This window comes from Podarcis gaigeae, assembly GCF_964106915.1.
Source record: "Podarcis gaigeae genome assembly, chromosome: 2".
NCBI classification, from domain to species: domain Eukaryota; kingdom Metazoa; phylum Chordata; class Lepidosauria; order Squamata; family Lacertidae; genus Podarcis; species Podarcis gaigeae.
In genome coordinates, this window is record NC_139679.1 from 96,654,908 (window position 1) to 96,672,870 (window position 17,963).

Sequence of the window (17,963 nt, forward strand, 5' to 3'; positions counted from 1 at the left end):
TGCTCGGTCCCTGCTCCTGCCAACCTAGTGGTTCGAAAGCACGTCAAAGTGCAAGTAGATAAATAGGTACTGCTCCGGAGGGAAGGTAAATGGTGTTTCCATGCACTGCTTTGGTTTCGCCAGAAGCGGCTTAGTCATGCTGGCCACATGACCCGGAAAAGCTGTCTGCAGACAAACGTCAGCTCCCTCGGCCAGTAAAGCGAGATGAGCGCCACAACCCCAGAGTCGTTCGCGACTGGACTTAACTATCAGGGATCCTTTACCTTTAATTGATTTTAAAAGTCAGGTTTAATTCAGTTAGCTGTTACTGTTTTATTTTCAGAAGTTATTTATGAAAATATTTCTAAGCTGCAATTTCATTTAAAAAATCAAAGCACTTTACAACAATTATAATAAAAATGCAACAGTTAAAACAGATCACCATAGTACATGTCATGGTACATGACTTGCTTGTTTAAAAAACAAGAACAAAAGCAAGGCAACCAACCAACTGTTGTCTATGGTGCAGTAGGATTTGTCCCTGTGTTGAGCTTCATGAGATCCTTTGTCTACAGATAATCCTAAATATACAATGAATGGAAATGTCTCGGACCATTTGGCTCGTAGCAAATTCTGACAGTGGGTGATAATCCATTAAGTTTTACTCAGAGTAGACCTATTGAAATTAATAAAGATGACTGTGTGAACTTCATTAATTTCAGTAGGTCTCTTCTGAGTAATGCTTAGTTGAGTGACACCCAATGTGTTGTTGAAAGCCACCTGTAACAATGAGCAAAGCCGTCTGTTGAATGAACTAGGTAGAACCAAAATATCACTGTACCCCTTTGAGTCTCCCAGTCTCTCTACTCTTCATAATGTTCAACTGTGTGTTGTGGGTTTTTTTGTGTTTTTTTTAAGCATTGTAAAAAGTCAAAAAGGAACTGATTTAATTCTTTCCATACTGGCAAATGCTTTCCTTTGATTGTGTAAAGTTACCCAGGAAACCATTGTTAAGATGAAATGTGATTGGCTCAGTTGAATGATTCTTGGAGTTGTGGTTGGAATTTAAATAACTTGGGCTTGAGTGTATAGTTGACAAAAATGAGTTCTTAACCACGTCCACTTGTACTATTTCATTGGAGAAAGGAAGAGTGCGTAGCATGATCGATAATGATTTTCCAGATGCTTTGAGAGAACTTAATGACACGTTATTTGACTAAATAAGTTGGAAGAATAGTCCTAATAATGGTGTGTAAAGATAATTACTACAAATGTAGTATTATGAGTGGAAGTGAGTAATAATTGGCATTAAAATGTCAATACTCGTGCACTGAAAGCCTGTCATATCTATAAGTAATGGGTGTAATCCTGCCCACATTTATCTACAATTAGAGGAATAAACCACTGACATTTGCAATATGCCCTAGAGTGGACAAAAATACTTAAATGAAACCTGCTTTTTAAAAGAAGTTGAGATCCTAAAAAAGATTACAAAAAAGAACCTTTTAGTTTTAACACAGACAGAAAACAATTCATCACAGTCCCAAATACTGATTTTAAAAGCTTGCAATAAGGAGGTCTTCAAAGCTTGTTTTAAAGACAGCATTGTAGGGGCCACGCATACCTTCCTAGGGAGGGTATTCCAGAAACATGGGACCACCATTCTGCAGCTATGTGGGTTAGAACTGATTTTGAATGGGACCCTAGCATTCTTAAGAGTACAAGAAGGCCTCTCTTGCTACTGAAGGTTAGGACTGTAGTGGTGGTCTGGGGTAAGAAGTGCAAGCAAGATGGGATAAATATTTTGCATTAGTCATGTTATAGAAACTGCACTTCAGTATTCTCTGATGAAAAGGCTCAAGTGGTGTCTGTTGTCTATCTGTGCTTTGGCTTAGGATGGGCGTTTGAATTGACTAACCTATGAGAAGCATTCTGGCACGGTATTGAGAGTGGATGACCCTGTAAACTTCAGGCCAAGTAGCAAACATGAGTAGCAAAAGCAGTGGCTATATGGGAGGCAGTATGCCTTTCACAGCAGCTCTAGTGCCAGAGCTCTAAATTACTATTTAAACTTGGAATTTTAAAAGTTTCACTGTTGCTAGGGAAACACTACAAAAGAATCCAGGTCCCTGAGCATGTGGTTGCCTTTGTGTGTGTGTGTGTGTGTGTGTGTGTGTGTGCAGACTTTTGTCTTGGGAACAAAATATGTTAGTGCATTACGGCTCTGTGTCCTTTGATCAGCAGGACATTGACATGTTAACACTTTTACTTCCTCTCATGTCGTGTTAGATCTAATTTTAAAAGGCAGCATGTACAAGCTCGGTTGAATTTGATAAGCATTTGATTAGCGAGTTAGTAGGACATGAAATATTAAAATGGCTTTTGACATAATTAGTAAACTAGAAGAGAGAGATGGTGTAAAAATAGATTAATTAAGTAGCTCAGATGCATTTTGTGAATTTTGCAGATGTTCTTCTGCAACCTGTATAGCTAAAACATGCTTTCAGCTATGGTAGGAAGAACGTATTTAGTTTGTTCTAAGTGTAAGGATTGTGTTTGATCTAGATAGCTAGCAGTGGCAGCTAGACTGGTGACAGGGAACAGCCGCCGAGACCACGTAACACTGGTCCTGAAAGACCTACATTGGCTCCCAGTACGTTTCTGAGCACAATTCAAAGTGTTGGTGCTGTCCTAACATGCCCTAAATGGCCTCGGCCCAATGTACCTGAAGGAGCATCTCCACCCCCATCATTCAGCCCAGACACTGAGGTCCAGCTCTGAGGGCCTTCTGGCAATTCCCTCCCTGCGAGAAGGGAGGTTACAGGGAACTAAGCAGAGGGCCTTCTCGGTGGTGGCGCCCACCCTATGGAACACCTTCCCATCAGATATCAAGGAAATAAATAACTACTGTACCTGACTTTTAGAAGACATCTGAAGGCAGCCCTGTTTAGGGAAGTTTTTAATGACTGATGTTTTAATGTATTTTTTATATTTTGTTGGACGCTGCCCAGAGTGGCTAGGGAAACTCAGCCAGATGGACAGGGTTTAAATAAATTACTACTACTACTACTACTACTACTACTACTACTTTTGATAAAAGTAGGTGATGTATGTGTTCTGGCTCACTTTCCCATTCTCCTTAGGTTCTTTGTATATCTATGCACTAGACCCAAATCCATCTTCTACGAAGCAAATCCCATTTATTTTAAAGGAGCTTGCTGCCTTGAAATACTGATTGGCTTAGGATGCCAGGCCTGGTTCATGAGCTTTCGTAGCAGGAAATGAAATCTTAGGTGTATTTGATTCTATTGTTCAGGCAACAGAATATTAAAATGTGTTTTGAGTTCCAACAGTTTACTAAAAGGGACATACCAACAGCATTTGATCTTGGCTGAACATTTGGTTCAAACTCCTGACCCAGAGATGGAATGTATCCAACCTGAAAACGTACCTCACTTGTTGCATGACTTTGTGTAGCTACCAGCCTGGCGATTCACCTCAAGCGTTTGGTATCTTACTTCTTTAAATGTGTTGATACCAAGATGGTGGTTTTGTCCCGATATCTTTTTAGAATACAGTGGTACCTCGGGTTAAGTACTTAATTCGTTCTGGAGGTCTGTTCTTAACCTGAAACTGTTCTTAACCTGAAGCACCACTTTAGCTAATGGGGCCTCCTGCTGCCGCCGCGCCGCCAAAGCACGATTTCTGTTCTCATCCTGAAGCAAAGTTCTTAACCCGAGGTACTATTTCTGGGTTAGCGGAGTCTGTAACCTGAAGCGTCTGTAACCCGAGGTACCACTGTACATCCTGTCTTGGCATAGCCAACAAGCTCCCAGCAGCACAGCTGGTGGATGAGAATTGTAGGAGTTGTAGCCTAACAACGTTTGGAACATTCATGTTGGTTGCCAATTATGATGGGATAATGAGCTGCTTGTGCGTAAAAGCTTGATCCCGCTGGGGTTTGGCCGGTCATCCAAACCCAGGCACTAACGGAGCCCCCAAAAGCATGACTCCGTCAGTCGCTGGTAGAATCTGACAGTGGGCGTCTACGTAATTTACGCCAACATAAAAGCTGTTTGACGGACATGCGCTTTCGTGACTCTCTGCGTGACAGTTTCCGGCGAAGGGAGGGAATTCCTAAAGGGGGTCTAGTTACCTCTTCACTATTCTCACTAGAAGCGTCTGAGAGCCTCCCCTCCGCTGTAACTCCTGCACTCCCCCTGCTGGTTCCTGCTTCTGCTGCAGAGTCTCTCCTACTCTGCTGGAGCCTGTCCAGCACCTCTAACTCCGATGGCAGTTCCCTGACATCCACCTCCCCCCCAGGCCCCCCTTCACCCCCTCCCGCCTCCTCTCCCACTGGCGGTGAGGGCGGAAAGCCCCTGAAAGAGCAATCCTCGTCATCAGAGGATTCAAACACTTCTAGCCACGGCGTCCCGTCTCTCTCCCCGTCTTCTTCTTCTTCGTCGGAGGCAGCTTCCTCACCCACCCCTGACTCTGGGAACCCTTCAAACTCTCCCTCCTCATCGGTGGTCCCAAAGTGTTCCCTTCTAAATCGTGCCACGGGTTGCGGTTTTCTTGGGAAACGCTGATGAAATGTTTCTATTAAGATCTCGTCATTCACTACCTCTGCTGGCACCCAAGTGTTTTCCGACTCTACTTCCCCCTCCCATTCTACCAGATATTCCACCTGATTCCCCTTCCACCTGGAATCAATGATTCCTGCCACGTTCATGTCGCGCTCTCTCTCTTCTATCACGAGCGTTTGGGTGGCCTCTCTCTCACGCTCCCCCCACTCACGTCCCTCTCGGTACGGCGACAGTAATGACCTGTGAAATACTGGGTGTAATTTCATGTGACTGGGCAGTCTGAGTTTGAATGCTACTGGGTTGACCTGCTGTATGACCTCAAAGGGTCCCAATTTCTTGGGTCTCAATTTCTTACTCCCACCCTTGAACGGTAGTCCTTGGGTGGACAACCACACTCGGTCTCCCACCCTTATGATTTCACCTTCCCTCCTATTTCTGTCTGCTTGCTTCTTATATTCTTCCTTGGCTCTCTCTAAGTTAAGTTGAAGCTGACGGTGGATCGCTTCCATCTCTTCAAAAAAATGTTCCGCTGCCGGCACGCTCCACCTCTCCCCCCCCTCTCCTGGGAATGCCCGGGGATGGCACCCATAGTTTGCCAGGAAAGGACTCATCCCTGTGGACACATTCTCCGCGTTGTTGTAGGCAAATTCGGCCAGCGGTAGCTTATCTACCCAATCATTTTCTCTGTCCTTTACATAACACCTCAGGTATTGTTGCAAAATGCCGTTTGCCCTTTCCGCTTGCCCATTAGTTTCTGGGTGTCGGGCAGTGGAGAAATTGAGTTCTACTTGCAGTAAGCTCATAAGTTTCCTCCAGAACCTGGAAGTAAATTGTTTGCCTCTGTCACTGACCACCCTCAAGGGGGCGCCATGCAACCTGAAAATATGCTCTACAAACAACTTGGCGGTCTCCTCCGCTGTAACCGCATGTGAACAGGCTATAAAATGACACATTTTGGTTAATAGATCTACCACCACCATGACAGCTGTTTTGCCTTTGGATTTTGGCAGGTCCGTCATAAAATCTATGGATACTGCCTCCCAAGGCCTTTCTGGCGTGGGTAAGGGTTGTAATAGCCCCGCTGGCGCCACCCTCTCTCCTTTTGCTCGCTGACACCTGTCGCAACCCCTAACATATTCCCGCACGTCCTCCCTCACCTTGGGCCACCAAAACTCCCTGGTAACCAACCACATGGTTTTGTGCTGTCCAAAATGTCCCGCTGTGGGGCTGTCATGCAACTGCTTGAGTACTCTGCCCCTCAGTTCCCCATCTGGTATGTACAGTGCCCCTTTGTAATACAACGCCCCGTTCTTTTCTTCAAATCCCCCTGTGTTCTCTTCTGTCCTCCTGAGTTCTCTGAGTTTCTCTTGGGCGTATTCATCGTTCTCCGTACCTTCCATCAGTTCCCTTTGCCCCACCAATGCCGCCCCACACACCCAGCGGTCTTCGGAGATTACATGCCTTGCCTCAGGCGCTCCCTCCCCCTCTAAGTACTCAGGTTTCCTGGAAAGGGCATCCGCTCTCACGTTCTCTGAACCTGGCACGTAACGAATCTCAAAGTGGAATTTGGAGAACTCCTGGGCCCATCGCACTTGTCTCTGGTTCAGGACACGGGCTGTTCTCCAATATTCCAGATTTTTGTGGTCAGTTCGGACTTGAACCTTGTGTTGCGCCCCAATCAGCAAGTGCCGCCATTTCCGGAATGCTTCATGAATGGCGAGCAGTTCTCTGTCGTACACTGTGTAGTTCCTCTCGGATTTGTTCAATTTCCGCGAAAAGAATGCACACGGTCTCCATTCCGACGTATCCTTTCCCGGCTGGAGAAGCACGGCCCCCACTGCTCGGTCTGACGCGTCAGTCTCCACTCTCATTGGTTGTTGTAGATCCACGTGCAGAAGCTGTTCTTCCGACGCAAACGCCTGCTTTAGGCGTTCGAACGCCCGCTGCGCTTCTTCCGTCCAAACAAATTTCTTTTTGCTACTAAGACAATCTGTGATGGGCGCGGTCAAATGGGCAAAGTTTTTGATGAACTTCCTATAGAAGTTTCCGAACCCCAGGAACCTTTGCACGTCCTTCTTGGTCTTTGGTGTTTTCCATTCCAGTACCGCTTGAACCTTGCTGGGATCCATGGCCAATCCCTTGTCAGACAACCGGTACCCCAGGAATTCCACCTCCCTAGTATGAAACTGACACTTCTCCAGTTTCACCCACAGCCGGTTTTCTCGCAGTTTGCTCAGTACCTCTCTTACATCTCGCACATGCTGCTCCTCATTCTCTGAGTACACCAGGACGTCATCTAAGAACGCTACGCAGTTCTTGTAGAGCAATGGCCCCAGGACGTGATTCATGAATGATTGAAAACAGGCGGAGCCTCCTTGTAATCCGAAAGGCATAACGAGGTACTCAAACGCCCCCAAGGGGGTGAACATAGTGGTCTTCCACTCATCCCCCTTCCTCACACGTATCAAGTTATATGCCCCCCTAAGGTCCAGCTTGGTAAAAATCTTCCCTTTTCTCACCTGTGTCAGAATGTCATCAATTCTAGGCATAGGGAAAGTCACTGGTTCTGACACTGCATTCAGGGACCTGAAATCACACACAAGTCTGGGCTTGCCCGTGTTTTTTTTGTCCACAAAGAACACTGGACTGCCCCCCACCGCTCGTGACTCTCTGATGAAACCTCTCTTGAGATTCTTGTCAATGAACTCCCTTAACTCCTGCATCTCACTGTCTGACATTGCATACAGCTTCCCCACTGGCAATTGTGCTCCTGGGAGTAAGGTAATTTGACAGTCAAAGGGTCTGTGCGGGGGCAATTTATCCGCTTCCTTTTCGCTGAATACGTCAATCAAGTCAGCGTATTGTGGTGGCACCTTCCCCTTGTCCATCACTTCCACCCCTGCTAGAGTGGCCCTGCTGCCTGCCTGGGCCTCTCCCTCCTTGCAGTGTTCTAGGCAATGTGCTGATCCAAAGGAAACCACGCGCTGATGCCAGCCTACTAGCGGATCATGTAGTGCCAGCCAGCTCATTCCCAAGATAATAGGGGCTCCTCCCAGGGTGGCTACGTTAAACGCTATCAGTTCTGTGTGCCGTGCCACCCTCATTATCATTGGTACAGTCTGTTGGCTCACTTCTCCTCCCAACAGCTCCCTCCCATCAATCGTGGTAACCTGCAAAGGCTTACTTAATGGGATAGTCTGTATCTGGTGTTCAGCTGCAAACTCCTTACTCATGAAATTACATGAGCTACCTGAGTCCAATAGCGCTCTTATCTTTAGTGGGTGTCCGTTTGCCAGTTCCAGCAACACCTCTATCACAAGCGCTGGTCTTGGAGGTTCCGGCGTGGGCACGTTCACTACTCCCTGGCCTGGCTGCTGTGCCCCGATGTTGGCAACCAGGCGTTGGCTTTTACTTGCTCCTTCATTTCATCCTCCTCCTTCCCCCCAACAGTTCCTGCCATCCCTTGCCATTCCTTCCTTTGCGGACAGACTCTGATAAAGTGACCTGGCTGTTGGCAGAGATAGCATCTCTTGCCGCTCTTTCCCTCCTTCTTCCGCCCTTCACTGGTGTTTGAAACTGTGCGCGCGTGCGCTGCTCCAAGTTCCATCGGCTCTGCTGGCGGGAAAGGCTGCTCCGGAATCTCTGGAATGCGGAAGTCCTTCCAACGTTCCCCCTTTCCTTCCCGCTTTTCCAAAGCTCTAGCCTCCTGGCGTGCTCCTATGGACAGCGCTGATTTAGTCAGCTGGTCCATAGACTCCGCCCTAGGCGCCCGGGAAAGTTCATCTTTCACTGCCGGAGAGAGACCTTCTTCAAACAGCATTTGAATAGGTTCACTAGCAAGGTTCCACCCCAGTCTATGAATCAGCATGGTGAACTCAGTCCAGTACTCACGTACAGATCGGCTCCCCTGTTTACAAGCCATCAACTCCCTGCGCACCATCCCCTGCTCAATCTCGCTGGAAAACATCAAGTCCATGGCGCGAAAAAACTTCATTGTGTCCTTTAAGATTTCATTATTGGCTGCCATCAGGGGGCGAACCCAGTCCCTCGCCCCTCCCTCTAGATGGCCAATCACGTACGCCACTCTAGAGTTCTCATCGGGGAAGTCATCAAACAGTAGATTGAGAGCATATTGCATCTCTGTTCTAAAGGCTTGATAGTTCCTGGGATTCCCCCCAAATTTCTGCACCAATCCAGGCACCCTTCTGGCAAGTGGGGTGGTTTTCCCCTTATCTGCATCTTGAGCCCTCCTCTCCTCCAGCCTCGCCGTTTGCAGTGCGAGCTGGACCTCCAACGCCCTGTACCTTTCTTCCAGGCTTGGATCTGCTCCAGCTCCAGCTGCCCCGGTTCCTGCTGGTTCACTCATGATGCCCTCTGCTTGCACAAACAGTTTTCGGAGACTGTCAGATTGCTATGATGGGATAATGAGCTGCTTGTGCGTAAAAGCTTGATCCCGCTGGGGTTTGGCCGGTCATCCAAACCCAGGCACTAACGGAGCCCCCAAAAGCATGACTCCGTCAGTCGCTGGTAGAATCTGACAGTGGGCGTCTACGGAATTTACGCCAACATAAAAGCTGTTTGACGGACATGCGCTTTCGTGACTCTCTGCGTGACAGTTTCCGGCGAAGGGAGGGAATTCCTAAAGGGGGTCTAGTTACCTCTTCACTATTCTCACTAGAAGCGTCTGAGAGCCTCCCCTCCGCTGTAACTCCTGCACTCCCCCTGCTGGTTCCTGCTTCTGCTGCAGAGTCTCTCCTACTCTGCTGGAGCCTGTCCAGCACCTCTAACTCCGATGGCAGTTCCCTGACACCAATCTTCTTAATCGCAAAGTCATTCTCTCTGAATCCTTCTTTAGCTAGAGCAACATCTGCGCACAAGAGGAGTGGATCACCAGGCTTGGATAAACCTTAGTGTTTGCAAAAGTACAAAAATATTTAGAGAGAAAAACATCCAGGGCGAAGGCACACCAAAAGAGAACTGAGTAGGAGAGAGGCCTTTGAGGCGGGGGGGACAGACCCTCTCTGCACACAGTGCTGATTTGGAACCAGGGTGATGGGTGGAGAGATACATTTGCATTTTTGTTAGAGACGTGTGGTAGGTTCTGGCAGCATTTTAAAAACAGCCTGTTTAACTTGCAGTGTGGCCCAGTATCTGTGGCCCAAACTTAGCTAAAGTTTGCTGTAGTGGTGCACTGCATTGCTTTCAACGGGGTTTAATCCCGATGATCTGTATCTTTACTGGGCTAGAAGCTATTTGGACTATCCTCAGCATCACTGCAAAGGCACATGGGGCAATAACTCTGCTTAAGCTGAGCAGTTCTGGGTCTGGCCAGTGCCTGGAAGGGAGGCAGTCTGGGAACCTGTTTTACAGCCTTCAGAAAAGCAGGGTGTTTCTACAAGTAAACAAATAAATCTCCCTGCTGAAAAGGATCTTGCATGAAAGACTAGAGGTTGTGTTCAGCTAACTTCTGCTTGTAGGAGACCCTTTGAAATTGATGGCCCATAATGTTAATTATGACCAATAATTTCAGCTGAGTAAATGAGGGTTGAATGCAGCCCTAGAGCACAAAGTCGTGATCGGCCGTGTTTTTAGTATATCGGTATCTGAATAGTCTTGTTCCTCCAGATTCTGCTAACGGCTGTTTCAGATGCCTCTTTGGCAATGTATCTGAAAAACCATAACTTCAAGCAGTGTGTCTAATTAGGAATAATGCCTGTGGTTCAAACAATTACTTTTTCTCATGTGAAGTATGTAGGTCAAATTTTGATTTCCACAACTTTCCAGCAGTAAGCTTTAGAGTGGAGAAGAGGGCAGGCATAATAGCTCTAACCCAACGGAGAACAAAGTTTTCTCGTTAGTTCTTAGGCCTGTAATTGACTTGCAGCTTTGTGCAGTGTTCTCTCCCTAGCTTGTTTCTTCCCCACGCTGCAGTGAGCAGGGAGCCCTGGACTTTGTTTTATAGCACATTCCTTCTCTGCAAACCTTTTACCTATTCTGTTCCGACTCAATCTCTCCCAGCTGAAGATATTCCAAGTCATGGGATCTTCGACAGCAGAGGGAGTTTTGAGTCGAATACAACCAAGGAGCATTTGATTTGTCACATCGCCCATTACTTATCCCTTTCAGACTCTGATTTGGAGTTACAAGGGAGAACAAGGCTCAAAGTCTTTGAAAGCTGCCACCCTTCCCCTCTTTCATTCAGGTGCTTATGCTGACAAATCGTAGCTTTGTATTCTCCCCACCGGCCCATGAGCATTTCATGATATATTTGAACTTTTAGCATTGTTTTTTGCGGAAGAAAAATCCTCTGGAGAACAGGAAGTGATGGTGGAGAAGTGGGTTGAAGCTGTTCGGTGCAGAGGTCTCATGCTTCAGAAATCAATTTAACGTTGCTGTATAACTGGGCTCTCATTCACTTTAAAAGCTTGCTTCGTTTTTCTGCCCACAGCAGTCTTGAGATGGTGCATTACCTGTAATAGCAGCAGTCCGCCAAATTGCAGGAACTGGTCTTGTTACCTTATGAGAAACTGAGCATTTGATTAATATCTAGGCATCTACGCTGACATGCAAAAAAAACCTCGAAACAAGATGTAGCCTTTACTCTCAATGTGTAATGGCAAAACCAAGTTTCTATTCTCCTGCCACTTTAAGGCAGGACTGGGGAGCTTTTTTCAGACTGACGGCCACATTGTCATCTGGGCAACTTGCTGGGGGACCATCTGCCAATAGTACCAATAGTGGATGTGGCCAGAGGCAAATTTTTCCTTTGTACAGTGGGCTAGTATTGGCACACACTTGCATACGTACACAGCCAAGAATTCAAGGGCATATTCCAGCCAGGCAAAAATACTCAAGGAGGGCAAGAAGTACCGTATTTTTCGCACCATAGGGCGCACCGGACCATAGGACGCACCCAGTTTTTAGGGGGGGAAATCAAGAAAAAAATTCCCCCCCAGCCCCAAAGAGCAGCGTACAGGCTGCATACAACCTCTCCCTGCCAGAGGGGTTGCGCGCAGCTATGGAAGAAGGCAAGGCAGTGAGTGGGATGGATCCCGCTCGCTGTTTTGGCTTCCCCTTTAGCCCCGTGCAGCCTCTCCTTGCCGGGAGACGCTGCGCAGGGCTAAAGAAGCCATAGCCCCGTGCAGCCTCACCCTGCCGGAGGGGTTGCGTGCGGCTATGGCACAAGCCTGCATTCGCTCCATAGGACGCACACATATTTTCCCTCAATTTTTGGAGGGGAAAAACTGCGTCTAATAGAGCGAAAAATACGGTAAGCCTCCTGTGGGAGAACAAATGGATATGAGAAGGGGGTGTGACAAGTGAAGAGTCCTAAGTGCCAGACAGAGACATCTGGGGGGCTGAATTTGCCCCCCTGCCTGGGGGCAGAGGCCTCTCACCCTCCAAGGAATTCCTTCTCTGCTTAACAGTCTCTCCTCTTTGCTAAGAAAAGAAGAGACACATCAGATTTACACATCCCATCTAATTACATTTTTGGCGAAGCCAGCTCTTTGCAGTCAGCTTACCTTCAGCCTCTCACACACACTTTCCACCCTTTTCATTGGCTCCTGTGAACTGCCCCAAGATCTTATGATGAAGGGCACTACATAAATCACATAAATAGTAATAGTAATGTTAATAATAATAATGCTGCTGACCCTTCTTGCTTACACTCCCACTCCTACAAGAACCCAACTTTAAAAGGGGAGATTTGACATGCTTGTGTAACTACTGGGATTGATTCTTATAAGGTTGATAGATTCTTCAGGTAATTCAGAAGCTCCAGGAGGCATGTAGTGCTGCTACCTGCCTCCTTTTTGGAACTGGGAACGTGCCCAGTCGTTTTGCAATTCTGCTGGTTATGCCGGCAGACAAAATTCAGCCTGCTAGTTTCTGCTTTTGCAAAGCCCTTTTTTTGAATGGCACCCACGTTTTAAAAGCTGCCTCTTCCTGTCTGACGCCCCATCACAGCACAGTTGGTCAGCGAGGTAACCCGGAACTAAATCCTCAGTTACATCCAGGGTCTGCTGCAAGTTGCAGGTAATTCTTGAAGCAATTGGGAACAGGTACACACCAGAGAGACGCTGCCTTGACCGGAGAATCTTTTACCATGTAACTTTGAGGAAGGCTTGTTGTTGTTTAGTCGTGTTCAACTCTTCGTGACCCCATGGACCAGAGCACGCCAGGCACTCCTGTCTTCCACTGCCTCCCACAGTTTGGTCAAACTCATGCTGGTAGCTTTGAGAACACTGTCCAACCATCTCGTCCTCTGTCGTCCCCTTCTCCTTGTGCCCTCCATCTTTCCCAACATCAGGGTCTTTTCCAGGGAGTCTTCTCTTCCCATGAGGTGGCCAAAGTATTGGAGCCTCAGCTCCAGGATCTGTCCTTCCAGTGAGCACTCAGGGCTGATTTCCTTAAGAATGGAGAGGTTTGATCTTCTTGCAGTCCATGGGACTCTCAAGAGTCTCCTCCAGCACCATTGAGGAAGGCTATCTTCAACCAAACCACATAGTACATTTAATTGTTTTACACCCCGCAAGGACTATTATTACTGGATGAAGATTTACCTTTGAGTACCATTTTGAGGCTTTGCCTCTTCTTTTGCTTCCTTCAGTTCCTAAACAAGCCACCTTCAAACCAGAGGTTGTTTTAAACCACTATTTCAAGTGTTTTTGCATTCTGTGTGAACCAGCCTGCTAAAGTTCCGCTCTTCTTCCTTAATTCTGACATGTAAACAGGGGTTTTACTATGCTGACAATCTGCAATCTTCTCAGGTTTTCATGAACCACTGATTTATCCTAAAGGGATAATTTGCTGCAACTAATAGCATGTTACTGATAAGGTGTTCAGTCAACTTCCATTCAAATTTTCAAGTAGGAGAGTTTTATAAGGACTGGTTGGTGGGGATAAAAAATGTAAATGTGTTCATATGGTTTCCTCTCTTACAGGCAAAAGTGCAGTTCTGAAGTGTCTGTTAGATATTCACAAGATTTTTCGAGAAAATGATCCTGCATATATTCTTAATGACCTTTATATCACAGATTACTGCGTTTGGATTCAAAAAGCCAAGTAAGTTTTATGTCTTGTCATTCTCTTGATGAAAGCATTTTGGTATGATTGATCCAGTATTCAAATTCCTTATTGCAAATGGCACTGTTTTCTTGGAAGGCAAAGCAGAAACTTTTAATTGAATTCTACATTGATGATAAGATTTGCTTTCTTCAGACAAGTTGTATATATACACACATACCTCACACACAAAGGGGGCTGTGAGTGTTAAAAAGTAGGCTGCGAGTATTAAAAAAATTCCTGTGTTGTGACAATTTTGAGAACCAGGAAAATGGCTTAACTACGTTAAACTAAAATTGCTAAGCAGCGTTTTGCAGAGTACAATACAAACTCATTCAGCTGAGGAGATATATTGTAGGCTTTCATATTGTGTACCAAAGAACTCCCAAATTCTGACCAAAAAAAGATTACACAGTGTCTTTATTTTGCATAAAGGCACCTAATCTGTAGGCATTTATTCCGAATCAAAAATCTTGATTGCTTGCAAATCTGGAAGCAAAAGAGTATTGTGGCAGAAAGGAAAGGCATGGCTAAATATGGATAAGCATATTTGTGCTGAGGGTAAGTAAAAGTGTTTGAAAAAATGATGGAAGGGATATGCTTGAACTATGGGGTCTTTCGCAAGTCTTGTCTCCATGGTTTCAAATATAATTGCCACCACTGGGCTTTGAATCTTTTTCTCACTGAGAATAATGAATTGTTGTTGTTGTTATTAAAATTTGTATACCACCCTTCATCCGAAGATCACAGGGCTGTTCACAACATAAAAATACAAAATGAGAATGCGAAATATATAATCTACATCCAATCTCTCTTATTGAGTAGTGTTCTCACTTTCTAGTTTACTGTCCAAATAGTTGCAATCAACAAATAATAATAAGTTGGTTGTCCTTCCTCCTGATTTCATCTAAATCACACTAAGGCAAACATCAGATTATATAAAGTTTAATTCATGTTATAAAATGTAGAACCATACCTTAGAAAGCTTGTGCCTTAGAGCAGTGGTTCCCAACTGGGATAGAGATATCAACATTTCCAAAAGTAAAGGGTCCATGGCTTGGCTTTCGAAAAACAGGAGGTCTGCAGCACTTAGCTTACTGGAAACCACTGCCTTAGAGCATGCCCAGCAGAGGTGTAATAAACCAGCTTTAACTAAATTGCATTCCAAATGTAAGCATTTAGAAGAAATAGTCTCTGAAGAGTTGAGTACTATTGATGGATTAGTTGCAGTTGAGTGCCCCAAGTTTTGGTGTAAAGAGAACTTACACTTCAAGTTTTCTAATATGAGATGTTTTCTGATAATAGAAATAGTCATCTGGTCTACTGACTGACTTCTGTACCTGCTAACCAGCCGAAATGGTGGTATTAGATGGTGCTTTTTGCCACCACTACAAGATTTGTCAAAAGTCCCTGTACATTTGGAATGACTCCATGTGGCAAGATTAGAGGTGTGGAGATAAGAGTAATTGCCTGTGTAGAGAAACTTTGTTTTAATGTTATGGTGGTGGAAAACCAGTTAGAAGTTTTATTTACAATTAAGCAATATATAAATTTTGTTAAATAATTTATAGAAAAATACTGTTTGGAATACATATTTAACTGCGTGAAGAAGAAAACCCTTGTCTTTTGCTCCTGGCTAGAGTCAAATAATATATACATGGTACGTAGCATATGAATTCTGCTGGCAACCTGCCATTTGGCAGTCAAACCCTCACAGTTGCCCACTGTTTATAAGGTTACAGCAATGTGCAGGCAAGGTTTCAACTTTTATGCATGGGGCAGTAGCATCTAAGTATTCAGTTTTGTAGTTTAGTTGTTTAGTCGTATCTGACTCTTCGTAACCCCATGGACCAGAGCACGCCAGGCACTTCTGTCTTCCACTACCTCCCGCAGTTTGGTCATACACATGTAGGTAGCTTCGAGAACACCGTCCAACTATCTCGTCCTCTGTCGTCCCCTTCTCCTTGTGCCCTCAATCCTTCCCAACATCAGGGCCTTTTCCAGGAAGTCTTCTCTTCTCATGAGGTGGCCAAAGTACTGGAGCCTCAGCTTCACAATCTGTCCTTCCAGTGAGCACTCAGGGCTGATTTCCTTAAGAATGGAGAGGTTTGATCTTCTTGCAGTCCATGGGACTCTCAAGTGTCTCCTCCAGCACCATAATTCAAAAGCATCAATTCTTCGGTGATCAGCCTTCTTTATGGTCCAACTCTCACTTCCATAGCGGACATTCCATTCAGATCTATTGGCCCTTAATTATAGGTTTTGAATCTAGCAGAAACATGTTGATTGGTTGGAGGTCCTGGCTGAAGGGTATATAAAGCTAAGCTCAGTGCTGTTTCAGAGCCAGTTGGGCAGTCTGAGGAAACGATCAGGAAGCCTGGAGTGAGAACCTGAACCAGCAGCATACCTCAAGAGTATGGGATCAGCCTAGAGGCTGAAATCATGGAAGACAGAAGCGAGGAAGCTCTGCAAGAGAGGAGTTGGAAGGCTCCCAGCAACAGCTTTGGGGTATAACTGAGGACAGTGTGGCTGTAGCTGTCAGTTGACTGCAGGAAGCAGCGAGTTCCTGACTGTGTAAGGCTGTGAACCCTGTCCAGAAGGAAGATGTCAAGTAAAGCCTGTTGAACAAGCCTGTGAGTTTACTGAGGTGGACTTACGAAGGGCAGCTGGTTATGGTTATCTGTGTGGCCGCAGAAACTAAAACAAGCATCCAGACATCTTAAATCAACACCATTAAGCAACAATAACATCAACTACTGAACCAAGTCTAATAAACTAGCTGTAAGGAAACATATTATAAGTAACATTTATTAATTATCTTACCTTCAGCTTTTAACTACAAATCTCTGTTTGTTCCATGCCAATACCCAGCTACGATATGTTTGAAGGATAAAAGGTGAATGAAAGTATTGAAATACATGGTATTATTGGAACTAAAAAGGAGATTAAGAGGGCAGGTAATTTATCATGGTGACACAACTGGTGGAATGAGAAAACGCCAGGACTACAGTTTCTGGCTAAGTGGAGAGGGTGGTGGGAAACTAAATAGTAGTGGGGTGCTTTTTTTAATAATTAAAAAACCCAGTTGGATCCAGTAAATTTTTGTCCCCTGTGTGCTAAGTTGTATCCCTGTAGCAGTACTAATTCATATCCTTTCCAGTTACTTCGGGTATTGCTTGCTGTGGTAAAACATGAGCAAAGATTACCGTATTTACGCCAATCTAATGCTCCATTGAATCTAACACGCACCTCAGTTTTCAAAACCAAATAACTATTTCCTGGCAAATGTAAATGCGCCATCAAATCTACTAATGTGCACCCTAATTTTCATGACGTGATTTGGCCCCCAAAAAAGTGTGCATTACTATCCCCCCTGGAAAACATCCTTAAGTCTGAGACACGGCATGTGGCTAATCTCTTCTCTTCTCTTCTCTTCTCTTCTCTTTTCTTATCTTCTCTTCTCTTCTCTTCCCTTCTCTTCTCTTCTCGGCTCCTCCCTTCAACTTATTTCAAGAAAGCATTTGGCAGTATCAGACTCAGCATATGCTGCACCATAAAGCAAATACTGCATGCCCAGTAATTTTCTAATAGTTATTGCTTTAATTATTCCCTTATATGCATTCCACATAAACCATTCTATTTGTATGCAGTGCAGCAATTAGGGGTGGGTGAGCCATATTGCACAAATCTGCAAAACACGAAAGGGGGGAGCTGTTAATAGGCTCTCCCAGGTTGCAGCGGATACGTAGAGAGCAGCCGAGGCAGCTCATACAGGCATCTCGGCAGGTGTCGTCAACATTTTATGTTGAAAAGCCAGATGCGGCCAGATGGAAAATTGCATCTTTAACCCCTGAGGTCATGCAGCGTGTCACCACTTTGCTTGATCCTCCTGCTAAGCGAGCTTATAACATCCCCTGCTGTCAACCTTGTTACTGCTTTAGTTTTCACAATAGAATTAAAATTAATTTGTCAGGGGTTTTCCCCTCCCTTTTTCTTTTTGGTCAAGTATTTAGGAAGTGGCACTAAATGCTGCTTTGGGAATGCTGGACATCTGTCATAGATAAAGAAAATCCAGCCCTTCCGTTAAGTGCTTGGTTTTTATTCCCCCTCTCCCTTCTCATTACTTACATAAATTTGTTGGGCCTCTGGAATCCCTCTTGAGTTATGAAAATCTTTGAAAGGCGGCAGGTATGCTATATAATAGACGAGCTGCAAAAAAATCGAGGTGAGGGTGCAGAGGCTGGCTTTTCATTTGCTTTGGATCAAGAAGACCACCAAAGCTGGTGCAGTGAAAGCCTTCCAGTTTCTTTCCCTCAGGAGTGATTTAAGATG

General features: G+C 45.3%; 1 protein-coding gene across 3 annotated transcripts in view; it reads left to right on the forward strand.

Moving 5' to 3' along the window:
• The window catches only part of SHQ1 (SHQ1, H/ACA ribonucleoprotein assembly factor), a 65,781-nt gene that overhangs the window by 22,099 nt on the left and 25,719 nt on the right, over positions 1-17,963 (forward strand). For all 3 annotated transcript variants that reach the window (XM_083724149.1, XM_083724151.1, XM_083724150.1), the window contains exon 11: positions 13,511-13,631. In XM_083724149.1, the coding sequence (XP_083580275.1) occupies positions 13,511-13,631 (121 nt within the window). The remainder of the gene's footprint in view (positions 1-13,510; positions 13,632-17,963) is intronic.